Source organism: Poecilia reticulata, chromosome 9 (genome assembly GCF_904066995.2).
Source record: "Poecilia reticulata chromosome 9, P_reticulata-male-v2, whole genome shotgun sequence".
NCBI lineage: Eukaryota > Metazoa > Chordata > Actinopteri > Cyprinodontiformes > Poeciliidae > Poecilia > Poecilia reticulata.
In genome coordinates, this window is record NC_088838.1 from 12,901,482 (window position 1) to 12,923,870 (window position 22,389).

Sequence of the window (22,389 nt, forward strand, 5' to 3'; positions counted from 1 at the left end):
AGACAACAGACTGAATTGTTATATTCTATTTTGTAAACCTCAGTTTATTTTAAGTGATAAATTTCTCAAGCAGAGTCAACACTGAATGCGAAGCTGTGAAAATCAGTTTTCAAGTGTTGCCGCAGTTACTATCAATTGGATCAAGTCGTTCTAACAATTACCGTTGGTACATTTTGCAAAAGTAAAAATCTGAATTTTACTTTGGCACTTGGTTACCAGTAAACACGCTCATCTCTTAGCAACAGATTAGCAACAAAAATTGTTATTCAAAAAACAAGATTTCTTCTGCTCTTTTGAAATACTACTTAAGTATTTTACACTAACAAGAATTGTGCAGTTGGTGAATTTTGCAAAAAAGTAAAAAAAAAAAAGTGTCATTAGTGGTAAATATATTAAACACACATTCAACATAAAAGTAAAAATCTCGATTTATACTTCGTGGCAGTTCGTTATCAGAAAAAACCCGCTTATCTCTTAACACCAAATTAATAAGTTATTTAGTTTATAAAACATAAGCTCTTTTGCAATAATGCTTACCTGATTAGATACAAGACATTTACCGTTGGTACATTTCGCAAAAGTAAAAATCAGATGTTTACTTCGTGGCACTTGGTTACCAGTAAAGACACTCATCTCTTAGCAACAGATTAGCAACAAAAATTGTTATTGCTCAAAAAACATAAGATTTCTTCTGCTCTTTTGAAATACTATTTATTTTACACAAACAAGAATTGTGCAGTTGGTGAATTTTGCAGAAAAGTAAAACACATTTTTGTCATTAGTGGTAAATATATTAAACACACAATCAACACAAAAGTAAAAATCTCGATTTATACTTTGTGGCAGTTTGTTACCAGAAAAAACCCCCGCTTATCTCTTAAAACCAAATTAATAAGTTTTATATCGTTGGCAAATTTTGCAAAAGTAAAAATCTGATGTTCACTTTGTGGCACTTGGTTACCAGTAAACACACTCATCTGTTAGCGACAGATTAACAACAAATATTGTTATTGTTCAAAAACATCAAATTTGTTCTGCTCAATTCATGGCAGTTTGTTTCCAGTAAAAAACGCTCATCTCTTAACACCAAATTAATTATTCTGCGTCTCTTTTAGTAGAGTAATAGGTACCTTACATGTATTGCACGGAAGCAATACATGTAAGGTAAAAACAGTGAAAACATTGAAAAACAGTGTAAACATTGGTGTTTATGCTGTGACAAAGATGGACTTTGTTATTACAGGTTACTTCTGAAAGTGCTTGATTTCACTTGATTTTATTTTGGGGTATCTGAGTAATAAAGACTCTACTTAAATGCACCCCAGATTTTTCAATTAAAAATAAATAAGTAAAATGATAAGATTATTTTGATTCCCCAATAAAATATCAGGTTGCAGTGAAATTATAGTTTAATCTACCAATTAAACTATAATATGTAACCAATAGGTGAAACATGACAAACTATGGCTCAGTTCAAAGGTTGTAAATAACAGTATTTTGTTGACTACTCCATTGCAGTGATGGAGAAAGACTTTATAACTTTATAACATCAATAGACAGGATAAATTCTGGGCATTAGGGATAATCCCTACTCACTTACACTTGGTAGATAACTGAACGCTGCTCCCCGACATTGTGGATCAACTTAAGAGAAGCAGTTTCCTGAGTTTGGACAAGGTTGCTTTTCTGTTCTCTGTTGCTGTTTCCTCTTTAGAGAGGTCAGCAGCATACCTTGTGTGTATTTCGATTTGATTCAGAAGACTGCTTCTAACATCTAATAGCAGGTAAAAAAAATTTATGAACTCAATCCAAGAGGTGCAGTTTTTAATCATGACTTCACATTAACAGACAAATATCAGATTTTAGCATAATGCCAATTTACAATGCAGATATGCCAATTTACAATGCAGATATCATCTATCTATGCTTTTGTGTCTCAGTTAAATATTTCTGTAAAACACACATACACAAGTTTTTTTTTCTTTTCATTTCTCAAGGGAAAAATGGAGATCCAAAGCAAATGACCTTTTAATTAAAAAATAGTTACCCCATAAACCTAATAAGACATTTTGTTAACACTGGGAAAATTACTGATAATACATGGTCAGTTATTTTTTTAAATTGTTATAGAGACATTTTGGCAGGCTCTTTTTTATAGTATTGTTTTAATCTAGTCACCAGCATCTTTATAAATCTGCAATTGTGTCACACTCTTTCCGATTTTGGATGATGAATAAAATTTTGGATTATTTTAAAGGGTATCATCAAATTAGAAGAAGCCAAATACCAGATTTTGTAGATTTTTATTAGTACCCTTACCTTACGCTTTATATATGTGCTCCAGTTTGTGTTGGTTTGTCTCGTGAAATCCAAACAAAATACGTGCATCCTAATAAAACATTATTTTTTTTTTTAAGTTTAAGGAACATAAAGTAGTAGAGCGTTAGTAGAGTAATTGTACTCCCCGAGTTATGTACTTCAGGTGGACTTGCTTCTAATTTTTTTTTAAATGCGAGTACTGTAGCAGCACAAAGATGGGTAGTGTAAAAAATGACAAAATCTTGACACTATATTAAGAAACTAAAGGATTTTAGTAAAGTATCCAGCTTGGCAGGTGTGCATATTAAACTCGGTTTACGAGAAGGCTTGCCTGACAGACACAATCCGGGGTTTTAAAACAAACCTAACTCCCGCGAGAAGAGTCTCAGTGGCGCGAATAAACAAGAAGGTTTTTCCTGCAGCTGTATAAGTAGCCGTCCTCACCTCATGCTCATTTGTCCAAAGGGTTTCCCAAATCTTTAAAAAATTGTATAGGAATCTACACAACATATTTTTAAGTGATTAACTTTAAGGGGCAGCGGGTTTTTACAGCAGAACAATGTCGGACGCCTTGTCGGAGGACGGCAGCGACATCAACCAAGATGACAGCGAGGAGGACGTTATGACTCCGGCGGAGCTGATCGCTAAGCTAGAACAGGTGAGCCTCTGACTCTGAAAATGACACCGTTTGCAGTCACATACGGGACTTTTAAGGCCTTCTTCACGCTGCTGCAGACGCAACTAGCTCTACACTCACAGTGTTGCTACCTGTGTCTGCCTCTCAGGCCTGGCTGAATGAGAAGTTTTCCCCGGAGCTGCTGGAGAACAGGTCGGAGGTGGTGGAGTGTGTGATGGAGCAGCTGACTCATATGGTAAGTATCAGGGGAATACCTCTGAGTTACAACTGTTGCTACTCTACAGGCTTAAGTAGGAAAAATACTGGGTGTCTTAGGAAACCAAAACTATGTTGAGGAGTATTGTTGTACCCTACATTCAAGCTTGTACATGCTAAGCTGTTTGTAAGATGATCAGAGATGGGCAGTATATATATATATACATATATATGTATATGTATTGTACAATACATTTCAAACAAATTCACATTTTCTCCAATTGAACTGTAGCTGAAATTACCTGCAATAACACACCTCAACACAAGACTCAGTCCGTATATGGAATAATCATCATTCATTTGTTCAGTACCACGATTTTCTTTCAGGACAGTTTATAAGCTAGTTTTTAAATCGAATAAAAGTGGTGACAGATTTCACCATTGTCAACACCAAAAAGTGCCAGAAAGACTGCTTCATCATTTGAGTTTCGTCTTTAATTAAGAGGGAAGCTCTAATAACAGCCTTTATAACTAAAATAAGCAGAATACACGGCACCGAGTCTGGTAGCATATCATGGATAAAACCACTGACCGCTAGAAGTCTTTACTAGCATTTTTGAGATATGACCTAAACCACAGACACTTCATAAACATGTTTGTGTGTGTCTTCATGCTTCAGGTTCATGACCCATCTACAAATACCGTTCACTACTGAACAACGTGCTGTGATATTATCAGCTCTAAATAGATGTTTAGATCTTTGTCCGCTTTACTCGCGCGGCATTATTTGTTTGGCCTCTAGAATGACGCTGCTAATGGTTGGAGCTTGTTGGAAGTATCTTTGTTACATTTTGATTTGTTCTTTTTGTCGACTTTTGTTCATCTTTTTTTTGTTGGAGGGGTGCGGGGAAGGTTGAGGTGTTGCAGGTGTTAAAATACTAAACACCCGTTTAGTAACTCATATCGTCCGACGATATGAGTTGCAACAAAATCTAGTATTTTAGAATTGAACTGAAACATTTTTTTTTCCTCCTCTAATCCGTCGACTGACTTTTTCCTCCAACAGGAAGCTAACCTGCAGCGAGTGAAGAAGGGCGACGCCAAGGCCGGCTTCCATCGGATGGAGATAGACAGGATCCGCTACGTCCTCAGCAGCTACCTGCGATCCCGCCTTCAGAAGGTCCGTTAAACGCGTATGAAAACGTCGCCGCCACCTCTGCCGGTGTCTTGACGTTTTCGCTTTCCGCACCCAGATTGAGAAGCACTTCCCCCACGTCCTGGAGAGAGAAAAGTCTCTAGTCGAGGGTCAGCCGTCTCTGCTTTCTCCGGAGGAGTTTGCCTTTGCCAAAGAGTGAGTGCAGCCATTGTGGCTCGCATTGTGTTAAAAGATTCATCATTGTAAAGAATAATAATAATAACTTTGCATCCAGGTATTATACCAACACAGAAACCTACCTGAAGGCTGTAGCACTGAAACGCATGCCTCCAAACCTGCAGGCTGTGGACATGCTCAAAGCAGGTAAAGTGACAATATCCGTCTTTATTCTGTGCCTTGAATGATCTCTGACCAGCATCCTTAACCCCTTTTGTTTTTCTGTAACCCCAGTACCGGAGCCCTGCCTGGACTCTTTTGTGTTTCTGCGGGTGAAGAAGCGGCAAGAAAATATTCTGATCGAGCCTGAAACGGATGAACAGAGGTGCTCGTTTTATCTTTCAGATTCTCTTCATGTGTTGTCATTCGGCTAAGCGTCCAGCAGGGGGGAGTGTAGCCACCTCCCCTCTTTGTGATGCAATATATTCCTGGTATTGACAATCTGGAAATGCCTTCTTTTGTTTATGTCAGAGACTTTGTTGTGGATCTTGAAGAGGGCTCCCAGCACCTGATGCGCTATCGCATTGTAGCGCCTCTGGTCTCTAGTGGAGCTGTGCAGTTAATTTGAACACGTTTAGGTAAGTAAGTATGCATGATACATGAGGGTAATCAATAATGAGCCTTAAGCCTTTTGGTGCTAATCAATTTTTTGCAACCTTTATATTCTCGGTGAAATTTGGTTTTATTTATTTTTATATTTTACAATCTATTTACAACATCTTTGTTTACACTGCAACTCTTGCAAAAGTATTCATATAAACTATTTTGCAATTACTACAATTTCTCTACTTTGTGTTCATTTATGACAAAGTCACAATAAAATACATTGAAGTTAATAACTGCAATGTGATTAAGTATGAAAGTTTTAGGGTCTAGATTTCTTGCAGGGCGCTGCATATCAACCTTTTTCTGAATCATAGTTTCTTTTTAAATGCTAATTCAGACACAGTTTTACGTTTTGGGCCTTGTTGATCTTTTCTTTTTTTTTCTCTCTCTCTTCTGAAGATTATTTGCTATTTTTTTCCCGCCCTGTGAAACAGAAAGGACAACTGCATCAACATTTGTCACATCAGGAGAGCTGCTCCTCAGAGAGGAGTGACTCCTGTCACACAGATCCAGATGCGTTTGTGACGCCACCGCCTTGATAAACGGCGTAGTAGAACCCCGCTTCTGCAGGGCTGTGCTGTTATTTTTGGATCATTACAATCATCAGAACTGAAGTGTGCTTAAGTTTTCAGATCGTTGCCTCACGCGCACCAGAATATGACCTGCCATGTTCCCAGATTCTTTCTGCATCACTGAATCAGTACGACTCATCATCGTCGTCGTTATTGGACCTTTTCTCCGCCGCTCGATAACGATGCCTTCCCTGACCGGAGGGGGAAGTAATTTTCAGTTCGCTTGGCACCACAGTTCCTGCCTTTCTGTGCCCTCGTTTGTGTGGGGAAAACGGTGGTTTTCTACGAGGACGTCGTTCGATCGACGTGAACTTGTGTGTCCGTGTGTTCCTAAGTTAATTGAAATTCAGCAAATGTCCGTACACCATGTGCTAACTTTGTGTTGTAAATATACATTTGTACAATCGACGCATTTCATCTTCAGCCGAATAAACATTGTCTACTGTGAGCTGTAATTATTGAAGCAGCATGGTTATGTAAGCGTGCCTGAGGGTGCAATCAGTGCTTATTGTTTGGCCTCACTGTAATCGCTCAGCAGTTGGAAGTGAAGAACAAAGAGAGCGAGCGACCGTGTTTAGAAGAGCCGTCACATCGACCCGCACTCTTCTCATGCGACTGCTGCAGCTCTAAACTCTGTTGTTTTTAAAGCTTTTTATGAATAAAAGTCTGAACAGTGTGTGCTTCCTTCCTTATTGTGAAGCCTCTAAATACAATTGTTTTCAAGGTTTAGAAAGTACTTGACACCTGTGTAATGTCCTTGAAAGTGCTTGATATTCAATCTGCACAGTTTTGTAATAACAGGAGACGACTCCTTACACAATTTGTGTTTAAGCATTTTATTTGAGCAGGATTGTCATTTACCAAATTAATATTTCTAAATGCTCAATCAGTTAAACTGAAATAAAGGTCTTATATTTTACAAAAGTTATTAAAATTGGGGATTGTTTTTGTTAATTTTTTGTTTTGTTCCAATCAGTTCTTCAGAATATTTTTTTCCAATATATTATACTTTTCTTTATCTTTCCTATGTAGAATACTGTCACAAGAAATGATCCCAGGAGCAGTGGTGCACTGGTTTAGAATTGGAGGTGTCTAAATCCAGTCCTCAAGGACAAAAGTCCTACATATTTTGGTGTCTCCCTTCTCTAACATACCTGAATCAAGTATCACTATTGGCTTGATTCACAGCTGAACCAGGGAAAGAACTTTGGGTACCACTGGTTCTGATGTTGGTGTATCGTAAGTCCAATCCAGAATCTTGATCTTGAGTAAAATTTGGAATTTTGTTTTTAATAAATCCCTAAACTGTTGCAACAACATGCCGGTTTTAAGAGTGTTTTTAGTTTTGTTAATGTAATCGGAACTAAAACAGGCTTATATGCGTGTTGTATAATATTTTTGAGGTCATATCAAATGCTCAAAGTGGCATCGAATCTGGTCGCCACTGCCAAGTCCATCTCTGTTGCTCTACGTGTAGGACGTGGCTCATAAAAGTGTTGCTCGCTGGGATTCGTTGGTAACTTGGCCTTCCTCCGTGTCGCACATGCTTTTGTGAGACAAGCCAGGTGCCAACTAGGAGAGGGTTGACTCAAAAGCTCAGACCTCCACGGAGATTGGTGTCGACTGACGTGTCTGAGAATAGAGCCCAGCATGACTGGAATAGTTTCCATGAAGCAGAATGAAATCACGTGCAGCAGAGCTCAACAAGTGCCATACAGACTGGAATGCTTACGGCTGCAGAGATCATGTGGAGATCAGCTAAATCACATTTTCTCATAGTTTGTTTTGTCATAAAACTCAAAATGTTTTATTTTGCTTTGTTGAAAGCATCCAAAAAAACAAGTTCACTAGATGAAGACATTTGCAAACTTCTCACGTTTCTTTTGGAGTAATGTCTTCCTTCTCGCTGAGTGGCCTTCCAGCCCATCTCTGTACTGGCCACGTTTCACTGCGGACAATGACACTGTCCTACCAGCTTCAGCCAACGACTTCGCGACGTTTTTTGGCTTTTGTTCGGATGTCGGTTTGCACATCTCAGACCAAAACACATGAATTCCTCGATGATCCATACAGCCCCAACTTTTGAACTCTATGCATCACACAGGTCCAACCACCTCACAGCTTACAGCACTTTAAAGGATCTGCTGCAAGCATCTTGGCGTCGGATACCACAACAAACCTTCAGGAGTCTAGTGGTGTCCAGGACCATGGGTGGTCATAATGTTTCACTGGATCTGTGTAAATATTGAAAGAGCAAAAAAACACAAACGTATCTCTTTGTTGGTCCTGATTGGACAGCATACTGAACTGGGCAGAGTCTTCTCTGCTGTATTGAATGAGCTGGTAAAAATAGGAGTCAGTCCCAGCTGGCCCTGCAGACAGAGGGATAACTCAGCCTGTAGCCCAGCCTCCTGAGCTTGAGGGTTAGTAAGTGGGAGCTTTGAAACATATTTTTGTATTTTCTTCTTTATCTAGGCAAACAAAAACTGAACAGAAGGTTTGCAGTAATGCTGACATGCTTCATCATTTGTCTCAAACACAGGCTTACCCACTGAGGTAAACATCACCATCACTCTGCCAGCATGGAGATGTCCAGTCCAGCGTAAGTATGCTGTCCTGCAGCTGCGGGATCTTACGTCTTGCTTTACTCCTTCAACATGAGGACGATTAAATAAAATGTTTACATTCCCTTTGATCTTGAGATGTGCTCTTTCATTCATCCTATGAGCAAACTGTACTGCAAATTTAACCCCACCTCCAGTGCAGCAGTCTTTATTAAACTTCCTTGTTTACTTCTTGCCAAGTGTTCTGCCAATGGTTGGCCTGGGCTCCAGGGCTCACTCGGCGGGACTTGTGGAGATTGCAGTGCGGCTGTGCTTGAACCAGCGTGAACACTTGTGTCCCCACGTGTGGGTTCCCATCCTGAAGCCTCAGCGGCCTTGCATCAGACCCCCGGCAACAGATCAGCTCCCCGTCTACGTCGCCAACCATCTGAGTCACCCCTTCTCACCTTTCTTGAGTGACCTGGACGATGATGATGATGGCGACATTTTGATACCGGTCAAGAACAGACGTGTGGTATTTGCAGACAAGCTGGGTTTCTCCCTGACGGCCGTGCGCGTGTTTTCCCACGAGGAGGATCAGCGTGACCTCGGCCCACTACCCTCCCTGCAGGGTTTGGGGAGCATGACGGGGGACGGATACAGCTGCACCGTCAGCACCTGCTGCCCGGGGACGCAGCTCAAGCTGGGCTTCCCGCAGCCCTCACTGGACTTCCAGTCCTTCCGAGCCAAGCTAGCCGAGAGCATGGTCACCCTGGAAAACTGCGCCGTCACCGAACAGGCCCTGCAAGGCAGCGCGCGAGTCAGAAACCTCAGCTTCCAGAAGGACGTGCACGTGCGCATCACCTTTGACTCCTGGTACAGCTACAGGGACGTCCCCTGCACGTATGTGCAGAAGCGTTTCGGAGGACCCCAGACCGACATCTTTGAATTTGATATAGCGATTCCTAAAGTGCTGGATGCCAAGAGGAAGATAGAGTTTTGCCTAATTTATCTGCCCGCAGGGTACAGAGAGCCATTTTGGGACAACAACAACGGGCAGAACTACAGCATTTTGGTGTGTGTGAATTCACATCTCTGACATGGGAAAAGCGAAAGGGCATGAGAAGTAGCTTAATATGCCGTCGCCATTGAGCTTCTTCATATAATAGTGTACTTTTCTAGCTTAAAAGTGCTTGTTTTTGTGCTTTGTTCAAATAAATCTTCGTTCTTCCCTCTCTCACGTGCCATTTCCTTTCACTCCACATTCTTGTGTCCTGACCCACTTGTTGGCCTTTCATCTCATACTGTTGTGCAATAGCAGAGGGATCCCTTACACTGCAGGCATCACCAGCATTCCCACATAGGTCAAAGATGACTGGGCCGTCACACACACACACACACACACACACACACACACACACACACACACACACACACACACACAGAACCCTCAAGTCAATCATAGCTCAGCTCTGTTTATAGTCTGACAGGAATCCTGTCACCTTCCTTTACTTTATGAGCAACAACTCACCAGTTCTAACTCTTATCAGAAAACTGGATTTAGCATCAAAGGTGTGAAAGACGATTTGACATTTGGAAATGTTTTTGATGGTGTAGAAGCAGAAGCCTAGGCAGCACGTTTATAGAGAAGGAATCTGTAGAAGTTATGTAAAGATAATTTATGTATGTTTTTCTTAACTTTTTTTGACTGAAACTTAAGTCTCTGACAAACGGGAACATCAAACTGCAGCGAATGACAAAAACATCAACGTCATAAAGGGAGGAAACAACAACATGAAGGTATTCAAAGAGAGTTTCAACAAGTACAGATGTCGGTAAAGTTGTGGAAAAGCCTTAAAATTCATTAGAAACAATGTAGCATCATCGCACAATATAATTCTCGGCGAAGTCAAGTCTAAGTTATTTAGTGGACATTTATTCAGTGGGGGAGAAACATTTCACAAGAAATGATAGTTTTTAACCAAATCAGTGACGTGACACCCAACTTTAAAGTATATTTTTATTTATTCTAAGTTGTCTAGACTTTCTAATAATTCATGCTTATTGTCACATTACCATGAGAACTATCTACTCTCCCTTTGAAAGACGTAAACAGAGACATTTGGAAAAACAGACAAAAACACTGAAATGGTATAAAATTCATTAAAGTACTCAAACGATTTGAAAGAAGAATTTGTATCATTCGGTTTTTAACCTGTGCTGGAAATATGTGGAGACAGTCATTGAAACACACAACTATGAACTAAGAGAAACCCAAAATCCAAATAAAAGTCTACTCAGTCATATTAACCAATTGTGGATCAACTTGGTCAAATTTTGATTACTTTATTTTTATCGATATTAATATTCTTCAACATTCCAGCAAGACACTTTTTTCTAATTGGATACAATTCAGTCAGCACCAGAAGAGAGACCCCCAGCCAGTCCCAGGGTGACCCTCTCTACCGTAGACTGCTTCCTCCTACTCCATTCTCAGAGAGAGGTGACAGCTCAGTCTGACGTTGGACCAAACTAGGATACTTTTTTGCGGTACTCAAGGGTGACCAGAGATGAAGGACCAAATGTGGCACACTTACAGTTCATTCCTCTGTTTTGTATCTAGAAAATCAAAATTCTGAATTAAACAAATCAAATAACGAATCAGCAAAAAATACACCCGTTCTAAGTTAACCTCAGAATTTCCCGTTAAGATATGCATTTCTTGGTTCTTTGTAAATAAATAGTTGCATTATTGTTGAAATTAACATCTTAATTTCAAATGAAAATGTTGGTATTGTGATGCAAGAATAACTACAGTGTATTTTTGTAACATTTTCCTCTCATTCCTTTCTTGAAGTGTGCAGCATACAGAGATAATTTACGCTCCCGACAGACAGGTTTTTGACATATGTGCAATTGATATAAATATATTTTAATGAGACCGATATGATTTTTAATAAATAAATATAACTGCATAGTCAATCTACTGTTTATGAGGCCTACAATGTTTCACATATTGTTACTGCCTGTGCATGTAAGCTTACTGACACATTATCCATATCCATTCACTATGTGCAATGTGTATGTGTATGCATGCATACGCATTCCTTATGAAACTTTGTTAGAGTACATGGCATCATCAACAATTTGAACAACAGAAAATCCAACTAAAATAGGTTGTCATTGGGAATAAAGAAGGTTTTATCACAAACAAAACCAACCTTCTTCCATGGACGTTACGCAAAATGCAGTGGTCAAGGATCTACGTATGTGTATGATATCCCACTATCAGAAATGTTCTAGGAGAGACCGAGTACTGTCCTTTTTGCAAACAAAGGTTGTACAAAGTATTTGACAGCAGGGTTACCAGCGATTGTGCCACCAATGGATGTGTTAAAAGCAATTCTATTTTAACATTGTGTTTCGCCCCACTGAATAAATGTCCACAAATTAAAGTTGTAGGATTTTTCTAAAAGGAAAAGAAACACTTCAATGAGTAGAAGAATTGGTTTTAAGGCTTTTTGCGCATCTTTAGCCAGGGGGCAACACGTTAGTCTGTATCTTTACGTCATAGGTGGCAGAAATCCTGGCAGAGAGGGAATCCCGAGAAGTCAACAAAAATAATCTGTGCAGCGTTCTTTTTTTCTGAAACTCACATTTCTGAAAGGTAGTAATATCAAACTCACAGCGGAACAAATGACGAAACAGAAACGTGGACACAGGAGAACACATGAAGACACCTGAAGAGTAGCTATAGAGCTCTGTAATACATATTATCCAAGGGGTCGATATAAAAAAACTCCTCCACTTCAGGGTGGAGGTGGGGTGGGAAGCAGCTTTAACACAGTTCAAGAGATGTATTTCTCCACCACGGTCTGACTAGCCCATAGTTTCCTCAGCTGTTTTGTCCAATTCTGGGTCTTTTCGAACTGTCGACTCAAAATCAACTTATCATGGGTTCCCTCAGCGCCCCACGCTGATGTTGCACACTTTGCAGCTTGGATCTTTCTTGGCATTTGCTGTGGTCAGACTCATCAGCTGGTGGTGCCCACTGATCTGCTCCACGCTGCCCTGATCCACGTGAACCGGCTCCGTGAAAAGCACCTCCAGGATCACGTCACTGGCGTGGCAGTACACAGGCTCCTCCCCCTGACTCTGGGGGGCAGTGTAGGTCAGAAAGGGGTTGGAGGCCAAGTCCAACCTCGGCAGGCGGGTGCGACAGAAGTGGTCTCCTTCTGTGCCGACAGGCGCCAGCACCAGCACCACGTAGTGATATGCCGTGTACATGCAGTAAAAGTCTGCGAAGTACAGGCAGGTGTTTGGGTTCAGCAGGACTCCAGCTGGAATGTGGAATCTGAGGGGGCCGTACGGAGAGTCTTTGGGAGGGAGCCCCGTGTCAAACTCTGTGTTGCAGCTGAAGAAGACTCCTTGGAGCTTGCCGTTGATTGGAGAGCCATGACTCCCGCTGGTGTCTTTCAGGGCCGGACGCATCAGTCCCCCACATTCCCTCCTAATGCAAGACACGGGAAAAAAAAGAGGATTACTTTTGATCGGTGTGACCAATCAGGTCAAAGAGAAGGAGAACAGCTCCAACCTGACATAGTCAAAGTATTCTGGGTGCTGGTTGCGATAGAACACAGAGAATCTCAGCAGTCGTCCTGCAGGACCGCTGGCCTTGTCGAGAAGCTGCTGAAGGTGTTCCATGGCATAGTCTGCAAAAATGTTATTAAAAAAAATCATGTCTCCTCGACAGATGCTTAGAATATATGGTCCCCCAAAAGTATTCACACCCTTTGAACCTTTTCACATATTGTATTGTCAGGTTGCATCTACAAACTTCAATGCATTTTTTATATAATAACCCAATGTGTTGAGGAAAATGAATGATGAATAGGTTTTAGGATTTTTCACATAAACCATTGTCATGTTCTTTTGCATTCAGTCCTCATTACATCTAGATGTGAAAGTTGGTGTCCTGAATAAAATTGGAAGCATCATACCCTTGGGATGTTCATTTCAGTAAGACTAGGTAGACTCATCAGACTTGATGGAAAGATAGATGGAGCTAAATGCAGTGATCCTGGGAAAAGACCAGTCAGAGGCCACAAAAGACTTACAACTAGGGTAGAGGTTTACAATCCAGCAAGACAGTGTTGCAAAAAATAATGGGATATATCAAAGCATATTAGTGTGTTGGAGTGGCCCAGTCAAAGTTATGACCTAAATCCAACTGGGGATTATCTGGCAAAGCTTGAAAAGTGATTTTCACATGTGCTCTTAATCTATTCGACAGAGTTAAACCTAGTTTTTAGATTCCAAAAGAATAAACACTAAAACTATTGATGCAATCACACTGAATAACAAATGGATAACACCGTTTTCAGATTTTTGTGTGTTTTTTTTGTAAAAAAAACCTTTGTGTTGGTCGATCCAATCCCTCCTTGTGGATGGATTGTGAAAACATTCAAGGGGTGTGAATACTTTTCTCTTATCTTCAAAGTTCTCAGGCGTACTTATCAACTCATACAACCATTCTGTTGCATGAGTTGATGAGTTTTACCTCCAGTGCAGAACTCCACCACCGGGCTCCACTCTGACACTAGGTAGTCACCGTCCGACTGCCTGACGGCTGTCTGGACGGCGACGCAGTACTCCGTCCGCGGGCTGAGGAACCAGTGTCCTCTCACCGCCATGGGCAGTGGGACAGCCTTGGCCACCAGTTTGGTTGGGACATCCTGAACACCAAAGAGGGGATGATTGTTTAACGGACTTTAAAGGAAGTAAATTACATTTAAAATTGTGAAATCGTTATTTTTTTCAGCACAAACGCTCCATTATTAGCATTATGTTCCTTCTCAAGCCAGAGCCGCTGCAACTAGGACACATCTAATCAAATCAGCAGCTTTGTTTTGGCCAAGGCCTCTAAGCAGCACGGCTAATTACCGGCTCAGCGACTCACATATCCATGGAAACATCTCTGATGCAAAAGTTTGTTTATGCCGCTTTGTCGTTTGCTGCCTGAGAGGGAAAATGACCTTGATCCTGAAACATTCTCTCTTATTTCCATCCCAGCTTTGAGTCCTCTTTTTTTCTTTCAGTGACAGGATGCAGGTTGCAGGAATAAGCCATAACCACTATCAGGGATTTACAGCTGCAAGGGAGGGAGACTGGGATCTTTTTTTTTTATCATCCACATGTTATGTGCACGTGGATATCATTTGAGTGAAAGCGTTGACGTGAAAATGAGTGCACAAACGCAAGCAAAGCGTAGCAAAGTGTCAGAGAGGCAGTTGATTGAAAGGTCGTTGCTTCTCCAGCGCCACTTCTCCTCAGCTGCTTTTCTTTGTTTTTTTCACAAAGAGAGCGGTATTTTTTTAATCTCATGGTGTTTTTTTAAAGAATCCCTCTCCAGTGTGTGACGACTTAGTATTTTATGAATTGAACTAGAGATGACCAAAAGCTGTCCAGATTTCAAACAGAATGCCGAAGTAGTCTTTTAATCTAGCGCCAAATTGTGAACGGGGAACCAGATCTCAAAAAAAAAAAAAAAATCATCATTAATCACTGAATCTATGGGCCTATATTTCTGCATCACTTTTATGATGCAGTGCCTATACAATGCATCATAAAAGTGAATTGATTGAATCCGCTATAACACTTGCTCGAGTTGCAGATGTTTCTTTTCCCAATAGTGGGCCACTACCAAAAATAATGCCACTCAACAGCACCTAAACATGATAAGTCAAGAGGGAGTGGACGCTCGCTTAATCATAAAAAAAAATTCTCACATGCTTGAGGCTAATTTACCAAAACCACTCCATTCAGGTTAGCTTGTTAGCATGCCAACACTCATTAATTAGAGGGAGCCCAAAAAACAGCCAACTTGAACAAATCTAAAACGGCCTGGGGTTCTGCTTAATATGAACGCATCTGTGTTTATTAGTAAAATATTTGAGATAAATCTGTTGTGAAGGGTTTGCAGACAGATGCGCAGCTCCAGAGCTCCAGAAGCTGGTAGCTGCTATTAGCTTAATAAGACATACCACATTATACACTTGATATTTATATAGCCTGGCAAAAACTAAAATTCTTCTTATTTTTATTATTATGTAGTTTCAAAGTGCACTAGATGCAATCAGGTCTAAAACGGCTCACTGCTGTGGCTGAATTTGTCAGCTTTAGTTCACTTTAATGGGAAACAATTCACAACTGAGTCACAAGCCCGCAGCTGTTGACTGCATCCCTTTCCCCTTTTTGCCTGTATTGGAAGCGACTGAAAGGGCACAACCACTCTGTGTTAAATCTGATATCCCAACAAATGCAGAATACCAAGATCATGTAATGAGACCCATTGTACTAACCAAATTGGGCTTAGTGTTTGTGGAGAATTTTTATTTGGGCCGATTTGAAAAGATGTTAATGGAGACAGAGCAGCTGCCCTGCAGGTAGAGGATGAAGAAACGCGGCAGTTTCAGACCCTGTGTTTGAAGCGGTTCGGATCCCTGTTCTCTTTGCGGCTCAGGTCGATGAAGAAATGCGTCGCTCTGGCTGTGTCCTCTGGAGGCATATCCCACATGATGCGGAAAGAGTCACAGGTCACCTCACAGATCTGGATGTTGCACGGAGTGGCGAGAGGGGCGTCCATTTCTGTCATCTGCCATTAGATTATAGGAGATAAACACACGGTTAGGCTGGTCTTAACACAGGCTGTGATAGCAATGCCTTGATCTGTGCAGAATCTTCTTAGACAGTGTCACCGGAGTCGGCTCTGAGTAGCAGCGGAAAACATCACGGATGAACACGTTTTCAGGCAGAATTTAATTAGACTCTCATTTAGGGTTTTGTGTGGCTGCCTTTTTATTCACTCTCCGAACGTTTTTCTACTCCACCTCCTTCGTCTTGCCCTCATCTGACATTTTCAGTTATTACACAACTCAATACGCTCCCAGCGGAGTGAGTAGCCTCTGTTTTGCCTGTGCATTTCATAATCCACCTACAGCAGTCTCCAGGCAACCACTCATCAGCAGCCTCCCTCACAGTCTTCTCCTGTGATTCTCAGGGAAGGGGGTCACAAACAAGCCCCTTTTCTGCGCGTGTCAGCAGGAGTTAAAACTATAGGAAACTTATTAAACATTTCTACCTCCCCTCCCTGCTGGAATTTGCACAAAACGGCTGAACAAGTGAAAGAAAAGCGGCTTCGTATCGCCAAAATTGGGGAGGTTTACACCCCATCAGCAGCAAGTGATGTATGGTCATATCTTCATCGCTGCCTACTTGATTCAGGTGGCTGCACACACAGCCCAGAGCATTAAACCGGGCACAATCTGCTGGTCAGTCTGTGCTTGTTTCATTAGCTCCCGCCTTCTCGCCTCTTAACTGACGGGAAGACTCCGCAGTGGATGCACTTTGGCTGAGTTTCCCCCCGGAGGCATCCACTCCTCTGTAGTTTTCCAGTAATAATCATTCATCTGGAACTTTGCAATATTCTTTTACAATATAGCTGACCACAGTGCCTTGCAGTATGTATTTTAATCTACATGTGATGTGTCACAAAACAGATGGCACAAAAATGTCAAGTGGAAGAAAAATATATACGATTCACTCAAGTTTTAAAAAAATTAAGCGACACGTATTGGTATTTTCCTCTGAGGGTAAATCTAACACCCAGTTTAAATCTTTTGTAGCATCAAAAGTTTTTGGGGTTTTTGTAAGTCCAGGATTGCTTTGTGTTTAACTCCATCCATATTTTCATCAACTCTGAAAAGTTTTCACGTCTGACCTGAAGGTGAGCATCCCCACACCTTGATGCAGCCGCCACGTTTCACCGAGAAGAAGGTGAGACCTGGATCTTACAGTGTAAAAACAATTCTGACGTACATGAAAAAAAAAAACTGCTTTGGTTTTGTCTGACCTTCTGTAAATGTTGGCCGTGACCTTTACTTTGACCCTGACATGCTGGCTTCTTATGACAGTGGCAGTTTTCATGCCTCTTCTTGCGTGAAGGCCAGATGTACGGAGTACAGACTAATGGAGCAGCTCAGGTGTTACCAGGCATCTCTAGGCTGCTTCTCTCTCATTGCTAAGGGAACCGCTTCAGGTGGAGGGTCGTGTTTTTGTAGGGCAGCAGGTGTGCCGTCGTCTTGATGGATTTACCAGAGCTCTGTGAGATGTTTAAAGCTTTTCTGATGTTATTTTGTATCTTAACCCTGCTTTAAACTTCTTTGTGTGCTGTGTTCGTTGGTCTTGACTGTTGCCTGTTTATTAATGTTCTCTGATAAAGGCCTGAGGCCTTCGCAGAACAGCTGGATTTATATTGAGATTAAATTGATGACTTTATATTACGTGACTTCTGGGTTTTGCTTAGATGAACCAAATACAAATGTCAGATTTTTACGTGCAAAAAAAAAAGATGAAACCAAGCATCCTTTTTCTTCTTCTTCATAACCAAGAACTGCTTCGAATTGGTCTGTTGGATAAAATCACACCAAAATTCACCGAATCTCGTGGCTGTCTGTTTTTGCAAAGCACTGTAAAATTCCAGCATCTCCTACAACATAACAGTACTTTTTTTTTTCTCTTATTAAGCGCACGCTCACACTGAAAATATGCTAATTCAAAGATGCTGCTAAAAATAACATTCTCCTTTTGTTGTCTGTGTGATGCAATGAAAGCCAAGCGTGTAGAGGAGCCATCATTTTTGACCGCTGGGTTCGCTAAGGTGCTCTCCCGGTCCAGGATGATGGACAGGCTGCAGCAGCTCATTAAAGCCTTTGAACTGTGAAATTTGTAAGGTAGCTCGTTCATGCGGCGACCGTGCAGAGAGAGGGGATGCATCACGTGCGTCTCCATGCGTCTGCTTTCCAGCTGCCTGCTCTCTTTTCTAACCATGGAGCCTTTTCAGAGACAGAATCTGGGGCAGGGAGCGAGAGATTCTCACAGGACCGGTCATCAAAAAGCCCTACGCCTCTCCTCGTGCGCTACTTTCGGATCAAAAATGTGTGAGCGCGGTTCAGACAAAGGTCTTAATATCATTCACAAGCTTCCACTGCATGACCTCATTTGTAAACTGGCGTTTCGAGAAGAAATCAGAGTCAATTATCTCTACTTTAGTAGACAGCTGCTTCCAACAAGACAGCTGGCTCTGGCTGATAATTATAATGAGTTTTCACATCATAAATCCTGATTTGTCCACACATGCATACGTTGGGTTGCTGATCCGTGCTCCTATCGCCCGACACACAGATGTCGAGATGCAGCAGCCCTGCACATTGAAACAGAAAGGTGCATTAAGCAATTTTCTGAGTTGAACTTAATGCTTTCCAGGACTTTGAGGTAGAACTGAATCAGATTTTGATGTAAAAGAGAAGAAGAAAACAAGTGTAGTATTTTTCATCAGAACCTAATATAGCATCGCTGAGTTTGAAAGCCAGTCTTTCTAGTCGATTAAAGCCGCTAACTGATACCTTATGTGACAAAAACATAAAGCGTATGGTTCATCTGCACAATTTAAGCAATATATGAGAATAATAGCCCTATTCCAATAAATAATCAATTCAACTCCATAAAACTCATTTCCTGTCCTGTAACAGCATTAATGATTTCACAAAGTGTGTTGCTGATGTGAAACACTATCCACTAGCCATTTCCATCGAATTACATGTTAAAATATTTCTTTAGAGGCACATAGACAGGAAGTAGAGGTGGAATAAACAAGTTCATAATAACCTAAATAGAACAATTCTGCCGATTTAATTTCTCAGCATTGACAATGATCAATAAGCAGAATAGTTTTAGAGAATTTCTTACTCGTCTGAGGTTCGGATTTATGATGGGAGACGTTTCTTTTCCTCCTTACTTTCCTCCACTGATGCTGCTGCTGATGGGTCCCCAAGGAAAACTGATTAGGAGGTGAAACAAACGCACACACAGGATCCTTTCTTCTTTTCTTCTTCCTCCTTCTCCTTCCGACTGTTTCTCTCCCAGTGTCACACAAACAGCCTAACCCCCACCATCACCTTCTCTCCCTCCCTTTCTCCATCCTTCCTTCCCTCCGTCCCCTCCTCCCAGTCTCATTTCTCCTCTGATCTCTGCGTGGTGTTTACTTTGACTCCCGTGCAGTTGCACAGATACAGGATGCATAAAAGAACACCCCCCCCCCCCTCCTCCCTCAAGCTCCCGTACAAAGGCAGAAATCTGTAAACTGAAACGCGACCGCAGCGGGGGGGGCGTGCGGCGTCGACCTCGTCAGCATCACGGTTTCACCAGCCAACCGTACACAACGCGTCAGTCGGGGAGTAAATCTATCCGGAGGTGCAGAAGCCACACACACTCTCCATCCAATGTAGGCTGCACACTTGACTAAATGTCAACTCTCAAATATGGTGACATTATGGGCACTGGAAGTGTAAGCGAGGAGAAGTCATGTTTGACATGCTCTGTTAGCAAAATCAGAAGAGATTAAGCTCTGATTTCCGACCCAGTAGATTACACAGAGCGCCAACCAGACCTAAAAAAATATACATGTGCCAACTGTTGTGCCATATGGACGAACTCCACAGGGCTTCTACCCCCACATCCCGTCCCATACTATCCTGGGGGCGAGGGATGCCACCATATAAGTCCAAAGTAAGCAGATTTCCTCTGGCATTATTTTTCAGGGAAAGCAGAGTTATTATGTTTCCTTTATTTTGGATGCCATTAGAGATTAAAGAAATCTTCCTCAGATTAATATGATAATCTGCTCCGGAAACAATGGACACAAACACAGGATAAAGAGAATATGACAATACAGGCCAGACTCACAGTGAGAGAGAAATCCTCCCAAAGTCACATCATAGTTGTAATTTTCAAAGTGACCATGATGTATTGTTGTTATTTCACACACTATGAGCAGTATTGAGAAGCTTCATTTATTATCAGGCAAGCAGAGATAACGGATAGGCTCACAGTGTAATTAAGCAGCAGTCATCCATCATTAGTCGCAGCATGACAATGCTGTCCCAAAAACCCCTCTGTGGTGCAGGAGCAAACAGTCTATCTCCTTTATATGGATGTTAGAATCATTTTTTTGTCGTTGACATTTTCTCAACGCCTATTGATGTTTTATTATTTCACAAAAACAATTTTACAGTAATCAATGTGGGACCTTGCTTACTGTCCTTACTGGTTTTGTCTTTGTTTGTGTTGTTTACTGTGTAGTTTATTGTTATTATTGGTGATATTTCTATGGCTTAGCAGTGGCACTTCCAGAAGGTTTTGTAAGGTCTGGTTGCATGGGGTTTCAAGATGGGACACCAAAACCACAAAAAAAGAGGAAAACAAAAAGAAGAAAAAAAACTGAATTTCAGGTTTGTGTTTCAAGTAAATATTCACATGAGATGACTTTCAAATGTTTGTAAATTATTTTTAAACTGAAAATATCAGCGACCATAATTTTAAAATACTGTAATTTGATGTTTTAGATTTAACAAATAGGGTTGTAGCAATACATCAATCCACATTGATGGATCAATTAAGATATTAATGATCCTAAATGAAAATATCCACCCACATCGTCATCTTTTAGAATGCGAAATGGTTGAACTTCATTTGTATTTTGAAAAAAGGGTTAAGTGGTGACCTTGGTTGAGTTATGTTGAAATGTTTTGCTTGAGACACGAAGAAAAAGATGTAAGTTTAAATTCTGCTTTAATGTATAGGAAAGGGGACATTAAAGTATATGTGAATTTATTAGAGCTCAATATCTGTGCTTGTTTCTTTGTGATTGAAAGATAATCAAGGGCATTTATAAGTTAACTGATTAAAGAATGCACTTAAGACAGAACCACAAACTCCCTCCAACCTTAACAGATTAGTGGTTTTTTGCAAATGGGACTGTACAAACAGGGGAGCTAAAAACAATTGTGGTATGATTATATAAATCTGAATCTTATCCTGCGATAAATGTAGCTTAATAGGTTTTATATATGTTCATATGGCTATTGCAAAAAAGATTATTTATTTTAATGCTTTATACACATTAAAAGGATGTTTTTTTTTACATCCTTAAAAAAACTTTTTTGTATTAGGATGTAAAAAGTTGTGTACAATTTATCTGCATTTGTGGACATGTTTCAAGTGGTATACATTTTATAATACAGAAAATCACAAAGTACTCCTACTATCTATAATCTTTTTTTCTTGCTTTTTCTTGCTGAAACTAAAATATCATACATTTGTACTATATCTTATAAAGTTGTATGGACTCCTTGCATGTTATTGTTTACATCCGGAAATTTCGCGCGTGCGCACAACGCTGGAGGGCAAAACAACGATTCTTTTACTTGCCACCATAGCTGTGATGCCACCGTTAACTAAATGAAATCTGGAGATGTAGTATTAATCTAGTGCGCTGTGCCACAGCAAAGGGGAAAATAACGCAGAAAAACCTCTTAAGAATAACTCAAAACCACTATTTTCTCGCTGTCTATATCGGCTATGCTACAGACTCGTTGAAACTGACAACAACGCCACTATATCTATAAAACATTCACACATTTCCCACACAGAGAACAGAACCTTTAGTCCCTTACAGTATTATGTATTCAGGTTTGATGTTTATTTTGCAATAACTCATAAGTGTTGATAGCTGTGATAGATTAACTATCACTGCTATTAGCTAATCTAACACAGCTGTGGGTGATTAGCCAATTTAAACACCTGCTCTACTGATAATCGGTCAGAGTTGACGTGTGGTTGGCCTTTAAAAATAAAAATAACTGAACTGAAACACACCAAATTCAACTTTACATTTTTATGTTAAGGCTGTCAAAGTCAAGCAAGAATAACACAACTACTTTCCTCTTCCTCACCATTCCTCACCTTAATTAAAACGTTTTCCTGACCTTATTAACAAGTTTTGGTAGTGTTGACAATTAGTAGCAAAGCACTGCGTCCCTTATGTATCAGGCGTACATATACGAGTTAGCTCTTTATATTGTTTATTTAACAGTTAAAACCATAGTCACCGCCAGCAGCTGTTCGCCCTCCAGCAGGGAGATGTGGGCGGGATCTTACGTGCGTGACGTCACTCTGCAAGGGTGTCCTTATGGCTTAATAAACATGTGGTAAGTTTGATCGCATACTTTAACTAACACATTTTTAACA

At 40.8% G+C, this 22,389-nt stretch overlaps 3 protein-coding genes across 6 annotated transcripts; 2 read left to right on the plus strand and 1 right to left on the minus strand.

Moving 5' to 3' along the window:
* The first annotated feature begins 2,717 nt into the window (after positions 1–2,717).
* Positions 2,718–6,377, plus strand: gins4 (GINS complex subunit 4 (Sld5 homolog)). Its single transcript, XM_008419066.3, has 8 exons — positions 2,718–2,977; positions 3,105–3,191; positions 4,218–4,331; positions 4,405–4,502; positions 4,582–4,670; positions 4,758–4,848; positions 4,995–5,101; positions 5,529–6,377. The coding sequence occupies exons 1-7, from the start codon at positions 2,879–2,881 to the stop codon at positions 5,089–5,091; spliced, it is 675 nt and encodes a 224-aa protein (XP_008417288.1). The 5' UTR covers positions 2,718–2,878; the 3' UTR covers positions 5,092–5,101; positions 5,529–6,377.
* A 1,621-nt stretch (positions 6,378–7,998) lies between these two features.
* ppp1r3c2b (protein phosphatase 1 regulatory subunit 3C2, duplicate b) lies at positions 7,999–9,479 on the plus strand. The gene is made up of 3 exons (XM_008419065.3): positions 7,999–8,124; positions 8,244–8,303; positions 8,506–9,479. The coding sequence occupies exons 2-3, from the start codon at positions 8,284–8,286 to the stop codon at positions 9,341–9,343; spliced, it is 858 nt and encodes a 285-aa protein (XP_008417287.1). The 5' UTR covers positions 7,999–8,124; positions 8,244–8,283; the 3' UTR covers positions 9,344–9,479.
* A 1,095-nt stretch (positions 9,480–10,574) lies between these two features.
* Positions 10,575–22,355, minus strand: phyhip (phytanoyl-CoA 2-hydroxylase interacting protein). Of its 4 annotated transcripts, XM_008419060.3 has the most exons (6): positions 19,051–19,659; positions 18,447–18,505; positions 15,722–15,898; positions 13,805–13,979; positions 12,839–12,956; positions 10,575–12,754 (listed from the first exon to the last, which is right to left on the minus strand). In XM_008419060.3, exons 3-6 carry the CDS (start codon positions 15,896–15,898, stop codon positions 12,208–12,210), a joined length of 1,017 nt encoding a protein of 338 aa, XP_008417282.2. In that variant the 5' UTR covers positions 18,447–18,505; positions 19,051–19,659; the 3' UTR covers positions 10,575–12,207. The 4 variants fall into 4 exon arrangements, with proteins under 4 accessions (XP_008417282.2, XP_008417283.2, XP_008417284.2 ...); XM_008419061.3 differs by lacking the exons at positions 18,447–18,505; positions 19,051–19,659 and adding an exon at positions 22,251–22,355; XM_008419062.3 differs by lacking the exons at positions 18,447–18,505; positions 19,051–19,659 and adding an exon at positions 22,105–22,237.
* Positions 22,356–22,389: the final 34 nt, after the last annotated feature.